General features: G+C 38.5%; 1 protein-coding gene across 2 annotated transcripts in view; it reads right to left on the reverse strand.

The window, feature by feature from the left end:
- map3k5 (mitogen-activated protein kinase kinase kinase 5) overlaps positions 1-9,491 on the reverse strand; it is a 203,104-nt gene that overhangs the window by 33,724 nt on the left and 159,889 nt on the right. For both annotated transcript variants that reach the window (XR_009804115.1, XM_061886260.1), the window contains exons 19-21: positions 7,649-7,806; positions 1,463-1,640; positions 1,321-1,338 (exon numbers count right to left, since the gene is read on the reverse strand). Coding sequence is in view for 1 of the 2 variants with exons in the window: in XM_061886260.1 (XP_061742244.1) it covers positions 1,321-1,338; positions 1,463-1,640; positions 7,649-7,806 (354 nt within the window). In the remaining variant the exon portion in view is untranslated. The remainder of the gene's footprint in view (positions 1-1,320; positions 1,339-1,462; positions 1,641-7,648; positions 7,807-9,491) is intronic.

The following is a 9,491-nucleotide window of genomic DNA, read 5'->3' on the forward strand; positions in this document are numbered from 1 at the left end:
ATAAATATATACATACATATGTATATATACATATATACATTAATAGACACATATATATACATAAAAATATATACATATATGTACACATGTATACATATACATATATAGATGTATATATACACATATATAGATATATGTACACATATATACATATACATATATATATACATATACACATATAAAAACATATATGTATATACATATATATATATTTACAAACATATCCATCCATTTTGTACTGCTTATTCCCTTTTTTTGGGGGGGGGGGGGGGGGGGTCGCGGGGGGCGCTTGTGCCTATCTCAGCTACAATCAGGCGGAAGGAGGTGTACACCCTGGACAAGTCGCCACTTCATCGCAGGGCCAACACAGATAGACAGACAACATTCACACTCACATTCACACACTAGGGACCATTTAGTGTTGCCAATCAACCTATCCCCAGGTGCATGTCTTTGGAAGTGGGAGGAAGCCGGAGTACCTGGAGGGAACCCACGCATTCACGGGGAGGACATGCAAACTCCACACAGTAAGATCCCGAGCCTAGGATTGAACGCAGGACTACTCAGGACCTTCGTATTGTGAGGCAGAGGCACTAACGCCTCTGCCACCGTGAAGCTTATATATATATATATATATATATATATATATATATGTATATATATATATATATATATACAAACATATAGACACACATATATATATATATACATATACAAATACAGTATATACATATATGTAAACACATACATATATATAGATACATAAATAGATATATATATATATATATATCCATCCATCCATCCATTTCCCACCGCTCATTCCCTTTCGGGGTCGCGGGGGGCGCTGGCGCCTATCTCAGCTACAATCGGGCGGAAGGCAGGGTACACCCTGGACAAGTCGCCACCTCATCGCAGGGCCAACACAGATAGACAGACAACATTCACACTCACATTCACACACTAGGGCCAATTTAGTGTTGCCAATCAACCTATCATATAGATACATAAATATATATATATATATATATGTATACATATACATACACAAGGATACATATGTATATGTATACACACACATCGATACATATACATACACATATATTTTTATTGTGCATTTAAACATTTTATTTCCTGGGGCAGCAAATTGAATAAATCATACTCATAATTTGGATTTCGAGCTAAAAAATAGTTTTTTAAAATTGTTTTCATGTAATGTTCTTGGAAAAACATAAGAGTGGTAGAATAGCTGGTGGATTTAGGGTTATGAGTTTATGAATGACTCCCCATAGTTGTCTGGAGAATTGCGTAAATCCAACTCACCTGTGCCGGGGGACAGGGCTGTGGGAGAAAAAAATTAAATGCATTAATAAGAGACAATAACAAGGGTACACACAGAAGTTGCTTATCTCTTGTGATCGTTTAACAAGCCAACAAAAAAGGTCACGAGGTGAAGCAGACTCACAGGTGAAGCTATTTTTACTCCTCTTCTTGCGGCTGGTGACGGTGAGGAACTCGTCGGTGAGCAGGTCGTAGGCGGTGGATCTGCGGTCCGGGTCGGGTTCGAAGCAGCGCACGATGAAGGCCTTGGCCTCTGCAGACATGGATTCTGGGATCTCGGGGTGGATCTTAAACATTCCCACCTGCAGACAAACAGACACATACAACAACGCCTTCAGGGGAAAGTAGTGGGATTTAGCAAGGTAAATAGATAGATAGATAGATAGATAGATGGATAGTACTTTATTGATTCCTTCAGGAAAATTTAAATTCCAGCAGCAGTGTACAGAATTGAGATCAATTTAGAAAAAAAAACAACAACAAAAAAAAAACATTAAAAAAAAAAAACAGTCAAAGTTCAAGCAAGAGACTTCCTTGTTGTTACTGCCCAGGAATGTTGACCTGATTAGGAGGGGAACATTCCACAGGGATGAGTGAAGCAAATTAAAATACCTCAACCAAGATTTATTATTTAAAGAATATCTGACTGTCCAATGCAATGCAAGAATGTCTTTCGTCAGTTTAAGCTTTTCTTCTGTTTGCTTCAGTAACATGAGCCAAACTCACAGCGCTTATGACATAGTATGGAATATTCCATGATTCACCCTCAGACAGGGTGTGCGCCCTAATGCTTTCCAGACAGCCCTACAGAGCTATAAGGTCCTCTATGTCGCTGGCACCACGTGAGCAACACTTCATTTTTACGGCAACAAAGACGCAGGCAAACATTGACGCACGTCATGTTTGTTTGTGTTCAAACAAACGTTCATGCGTAGACGGTGTTTGGGGTTTTCAGCCGGTGCGATCGCGTCACATTCGTTTTACAAAAAAGCAAACGGCCTAATTTCATGTCGTTTCTTTCCACCAAGTCTAAAAGGGATGTTGTGACTTGGAAAACCAAGCAGAAAGCTGAATAGAGAGGACTTTAGAGTGTGCTAGCAACAGGGACATGCATATTAGACAATTAGTCCAGCGTTTTTCAACCTTTTTTGAGCCAAGGCACATTTTTTGCATTGAAAAAGTCCTGAGGCACACCACCAGCAGAAATCATCCTATTTCAGTGGCTTTTTCTCCTTTCTTTTTGGTATTTTCCTGTAGCAGTTTCATGTCTTCCTTTAAAGCGATATTTCCAGCATCTACTTTGTTTTAGCAATCAAGGATATTTCAGTTTTTAATCCTTCTTTGTGGGAACATTGTTGATTGTAATGTCATGTACAGGTGTACTTTGTGGATGCCGTCTTTGCTCCACAGTAAGTCTTTGCTGTTTTCCAGCATTCTGTTTTTTGTTTACTTTGTAGCCAGGTCAGTCTTAGTTTTGTTCTGCATAACCTTCTATAAGCTTCAATGCCTTTTTTTAGGAGTATTCACCTTTTGTTTATTTTTGGTTTAAGCATTAGACACCTTTTTACCTGCACCCTGCCTCCTGCTGTTCCCGGCATCTACAAAGCAATTAGCTACCGGCTGCCACCTACTGATATGAAAGAGTATTACGCGGTTACGAGCTCTGGACAGCACCGACACTCAACAAGAACACATCGTTTGCAGACTATAATTACTGGTTTGCAAAAAATATCTTTAACCCAAATAGGTGAAATTAGATCATCTCCCACGGCACATCAGACTGTATCTCCCGGCACACTAGTGTGCCGCGGCACAGTGGTTGAAAAACACTGAATTACTCCACTGATTAAAAAAACATGCATAGGAGCTGTAGGTTCAGTACCAACTAGTTTGCTGTCAAGGAGAAGCCAAAGTTGCCAGGAATGGCCCTTGCACTTACAGTATATGAGGAGACCTTTTATTACCCAGACCTGTTTTTGGAAGAATAGTTTCTAATAAAGACCGAAAAAAACCTCAGACCAGGTAATATTATTCTGATCCATTTACTGTATTGACTTGAATGAACGACAACTCTAAATATAAGACGGACAACTTTTTAAAATCCATTACTGAATAACATACCGTAATTTCCGGTCTACAAGCCACTACTTAATACGCACGCTTTGAACCCTGCTTTTTGAACACAGCTGCGACTAATTTATGGATTTTCCAGGTTTACGAGTTTCACATGCCACCATTAAATTTTGCCTTGAATTCACGAACGGGTCACGTTAGACCAGGGATTCTCAAACTGTGGCCCGTGTCCCAATAGTGTTACGCAGGTTCCATCTACTGTAGTCGTAGGCCAAATAATCACTTAATCATTCAAACACAGCGTTATTATTCAAATTGTGGGCAATGTTACAGTGGCCAAAACATATTAAATATACTTGTTAATAAATAAAACCTCTGCCTTGTTTTTCCATGAAAAAATAGGCCTACTACTATACTGTATTTTAATGTCGGTCAATATGATGGTACCCGGAGAGCCAAGGGTTTTCTGAAAAAAGTTTGAGGACCACTGCGTTAGTGGAATGAAATAGTTCACAATTAGTCCAACGCTCTTACCCATCCATTTTCTACCACTTGGGGTCGTGTGTGGGCTACATAATCATTCAACGAGCCATTTAACGCGTTATGGACTCACACTCGCCATGGAGAAGAAACGATGAAATGCACAAGACACAGCCCCAAACCCAAAGACGGCCATTAAAATACAAAACAGCCAGACAAGGCCGGACCCTAAGTGCAAAAGAAGACGACTTTAGCGGTTTCAGTACAGCGTAGGAGGAGAAGGATGAAGACAGTGCTTAATGACTTCCGGTAAGCTACTGTATGACATGTTACAGGCACTGTCTTTTCTTAAAAGTGTGAATAAACACAAGCTCCTTACAGATTTGTGCAGCCAAAATACAAAATAAAATAAGTCAAAATAATAGGTGGGTGCGGCTTATATATTGGTGAGCCTGAAAATTATGATAAATGAAATAAAATCTTGGTAGAATTCCATTAAAAAATAAAGTAATTTTGCATAGCTTACTGACAGTTTTGCTTCATTGATCACCATTATGTTAGTCAGCAGCACAACTCTTCCGCTGTTGTTTGCTAACTTACTAACTTCCGAGACATTTTTTTTCCAGCAGGTCTTGGGATTTATCCCTCAGGAAAATTAAAATACCAGCAGCAGTGTACAGAATTGAGATCAAATTTAAAAAGTAAATAATGGGGGTATAAATGGAAACAAAATAGAAAAATATTACAATAGGAATACAAATAAAAAGCAAAAATGAGAAAAAAATATAACAGTGAAATAAGAATATAACAAGAGAAACTAATGTGGGTGAATATGTGTGTGAGTGACAGGAAGTAAAGCTCAGACCTGCTATTGCAGAAGTCGCTTGGCGGCAACTGCCGGCTTGCATGTATCAATTTCTACACCCAGAATATAAGTCGACCTGTTCTTTCAGACTTTCCTCCCATATAGTCATGTTGATACCGTAAAATGGCAATAGAATTTTTGATATTAAGTGACACATAAATATGTAATCAATAAGTAACATGATACTGTACCACTCTTTTATTAATTTTATTAGAAAAATATATAACAAAATAGCTAAAAATACTGTCATTTTTTAGCGATACTGACCAACATCTCACGCTTTCGTCAACAGAAAGTTATATTTTGATACCGCTTTGTGAAGCTAATTTAATGCAGAAGACTGCAGTGTAGAGAAATAATGTCTTGGAATTTACTTCCTCGATTTTTGATCATGAGAATGAATTCGGTAACTTTTAGCAAAAGAGTTACCGTATTTTTCGGATTATAAGTCACAGTTTTTTTCATAGTTTGGTCGGGGGTGTGACATATACTGCAGAGCGACTTATGTGTGAAATTATTAACACATTGCCGTAAAATATTAAAACATATTATTTATCTCATTCGCGGAAGAGACGAAGAAAATATCAGCAATCGTCACACACACGTCAACCAATAAGAATTTGGCGGGGGAGGGTCATGGCAGAAGTGCATTGTGGGTCACGGGATGCTAACTGCTATATGCTATATGCTACTGCCGTAGCTATTAAAGTGGATCATTTCAACGTTGGCGGTAACTTATAAAAACTGAGAAGGGCTGAACAAAAATGGCACCGAAAAGGAAATCATGTACTGCAGATTACAAGCTGGACGTAGTGAAATATGCAGCAGAAAACGACAAGAGGAAGCGGCGCATACCTTTGGAGTTGGTAGAGTTGTTTAGAAGACATTGAGGAAGAAGATTTCATCGGATTTATCGATTAGGAGTGACAGATTGTTTGGTAAACGTAGAGCATGTTCTATATGTTATAGTTATTTGAATGACTCTTACCATAATATGTTACGTTAACATACCAGGCACGTTCACTGTTGGTTATTTATGCGTCATATAACGTACACTTATTCAGCCTGTTGTTCACTATTCTGTATTTATTTTAAATTGCCTTTTAATGATTGATTGATGATTGAAATGTCTATTGTTGGTGTTGGATTTTATCAAATAAATTTCCACCAAAAATGCGACTTATACTCCAGTGCGACGTATATATGTTTTTTTTCTTCTTTTTTATGCATTTTCGGCCGGTGCGACGTATACTTCGGAGCGACTTATAATCCGAAAAATACGGTAGATGTTATATATTCATACAAGAGTAATATTATTATCATTATTTTTGGTTCCTAACTGAATTGTGCGCAATTGATTTGTACCTTTTTGTTTTGTAAACAATGCTGTATTTTTATGACCATTGTGTGATCCTATACTAGTATAACGATTGTGTACACTTAACGTGGAGCTGTTGTTTTATTTTGAATGTGCTGTTATTTGTCATGTATGAATATGTGTATACTTTTGCCCCAAGGTTGTACATGCATAACAACGTTTTTGAAATTTTACACCTCTGGAAGAATAGCGGCTACTACAGTAGTGCAGCAGTTAATGGATTACTTAACCCTTGTGTAATGTTCATATTCTTCTTACTCAGCCAGCGTTTGTGGGTCTGATGGACCCGTTGTTCAGTATCTTAACATAAAAGTGTTTGGTTGTAAGGCATTAAAAGCCACAAAATACAACGGGTGCACCAGACCCACAAACACTAGCTGAGTAACAACAATGGGAACATTGAACGGAAAATTTCTCTGCCAGTTTATGCATCCCACAGGGATTCTTCTTTTGTGTTTCTGCACCTGTTCCCACACAAGGTTGCAACATTGTTTGTCAACGGTGTCTGCTCTCATTTCCTCGCACATTTAACCCTCTGATGTTCTTTGTACCTACACACTGTCCTCCTCCTGTCTAGGCCTGCTGTGTGTGTGTGTGTGTGTGTGTGTGGTACACAGAACATCAATTTCCACACTTCTATTAGCCCTGGGTCCAGTGGACCCGGACATCTTGTATGTAATAGAAATGTGTCGGGGGGGGTGTATGGTGTGTGGTCATTAAATATGTATTCTGATATATGCTGTTCACAGAAAATGAGCCAAAGCCAGTGAGTCTCAGTTAGAAAAATTAATTATTGTATCATTTTTCTTTTAATAAAAAATGAAAATGGGGCCCACAGACCCGAGCACCATAAAAAAAACAAAAAAAACTAATTATTTGGGCTGTGAATCTTTTGACGCCAGATGATTGGATTTGATTGGATTCTTTAGGGCAGTGGTTTTCAAATGGGGGTACGCGATTAAGAATTGTTACACATAAAAACTGCAATTAATTTGAAAATTAAAAACTGAATAGGTATTTTTTTTAAAAAACTATATAAATGTTCATTTTATGCTGGTGTTTCACTGTAATCAATTTTGACCTAAAATATTGTTTAAACACTTTGCTAAGCAACTATAGAAATTCAGATATGTTGTCATGCATCAACATCCTAATGCACCAACATTCAGAGTAACATGTAAAGAAAATGTTTTTTTTTTTTTTTACTGCAGATCAAATATTTTTTTATAGTTTCTGTCCAACAGTAGTTCCTTGCAGTGTGCCAACAACACAGCGCCTAATTGTTTTCAACCTTGATTCTGAGCAGGTTAGAACGTGAATCATTGCATATTTGTGATGGAGCTTTGCAAAACAAGATGAACATGATTGTTAAAGTCTGTGGTATTTGGAGTTCTGGTTTGAAAAAAAGAAAAGATGATGACTCCATGTGCTTTTATTATGGCGTCCTCAGCACAAAAAAAAATCTGCCAAACAACATGTTCCACTTTTGCATCAAGCCTGCTGGCGTCTCTCACCTTGAACATGGCAGCCTGCGGTTCTCCCAGTTCATAGAAAGGAGGTTTCCCAGTAGCCATCTCTATAATGGTGCAGCCCAGAGACCAGATGTCTGCAGGCTTGCCGTAACCACGGGGACCCTTGTCTATAATCTCAGGGGCCATGTACTGCAGGGTTCCTAGAAAAAAAACACACAAATATAGAGATTGACTACCAAATGTTACAATAAAGTCAGTGTTGGTAGGCAAACAACAAAGAACAGTCGGAAAATACAGGATTTTTTTGGTGTTATGGATATTGTTGAACTGCTAACTAAGTATATAATAACAATAGGGTTTAAAAGGGAACATTATCACAATTTCTGAATGTTAAAACCAATAAAAATCAGTTCCCAATGGCTTATTTTATTTTTCGAAGTTTTTCTCAAAATTTTACCCATCACGCAATATCCTGAAAAACGGCTTAAAAGTGCCTGATTTACACCATCGTTATATCCACCCGTCTATTGTCCTGTGACGTCACAGCTGGAAACCACCAGAGACAAACATGGCGGATAGCACAGAAAGGTATAGCATATTAGCTCGGATTCAGACTCTGATTTCAGCAGCGCAAGCGATTCAACAGATTACGCATGTAATGAAACGGATGGTTGGAGTGTGGAGGCAGATAGCGAAAATGAAATTGAAGAAGAAACTGAAGCTTATGAGCCATATCACGACAGACAGCGGCACGGGAGGAAGCGCGGACGAATTCGGCGATCGCCTTCCAACCAACGATTGGTATGTGTTTGTTTGGCATTAAATGTGGGTGGAGGGAAAGGCTGGATGCAAATATAGCTACAAATGAGGCATAATGATTCAATATGTACATACAGCTAGCCTAAATAGCATGTTAGCATCGATTAACTTGCAGTCATGGCGTGACCAAATATGTCTGATTAGCACATTCCAAATGAGTCAATAACATCAACAAAACTCACCTTTGTGATTTTGTTGACTTTATCGTTGGAAATGCATCTGCTTTGAGTGTCGCAGGATATCCACACATTCTTTTTACCTCTGTCGTAGCATAGCTGTCGTCGGTAAAGTGTGCAGAACAAATGAGGGACTTTCGCATCTTTTGACCACTGGTGCAACTTGAATCCGTCCCTGATCGTGTTGTTACACCCTCCGACAACACACCGACGAGGCATAATCTCTCCAAGGTACGGAAAACAGTCGAAAAAACGGAAAATAACAGAGCTGATTTGACTTGGTGTGTGTAATGTGTTTGAGAAAATGGTCGATTGCTTCATGTTGTGACGTCACGGGTGAAAGGTCATTGCTCCGACGGCGAACAATTGAAAGGCGTTTAAATCGCCAAATTCACCCTTTTAGAGTTTGGAAATCGGTTAAAAAAACATATGGTCTTTTTTCTGCAACATCAAGGTATATATTGACGCTTAGATAGGTCTGGTGATAATGTTCCCCTTTAAAGATGGCGGCATGATATGGAGGTGCACTGCTAAAACTACAAAGGAGTGTATGAAATAAGCACTATTCTAAAGAAAAGAAAAAAAACTAAGTGCATCTCTTCTTCGTCTCCATTCTTATTCCAATGTGCACCAAATTTTCGCAGATTTTTACTATGCACATATGCCAGCAATAAACAACGTTTCATAATATCAGTGCTGTATTTCTTGATGTAGTCCTGCTTAACTGGGGCCTATGATGATTTTAATCTCCATTTGAAATGTTTCCTTGTGGTGTAAATTATATGTAATTGGATATGCTTAGGTGTACATTTTGCGTACATTTTACTACCCAATCACTTTTAGAAACCATTTTTTGGATCTGTCTGCGAGACGTTCGATGCTGGAGGCGT

The sequence above is a fragment of the Nerophis ophidion genome, linkage group LG24 (genome assembly GCF_033978795.1).
Source record: "Nerophis ophidion isolate RoL-2023_Sa linkage group LG24, RoL_Noph_v1.0, whole genome shotgun sequence".
Classification (NCBI taxonomy): domain Eukaryota; kingdom Metazoa; phylum Chordata; class Actinopteri; order Syngnathiformes; family Syngnathidae; genus Nerophis; species Nerophis ophidion.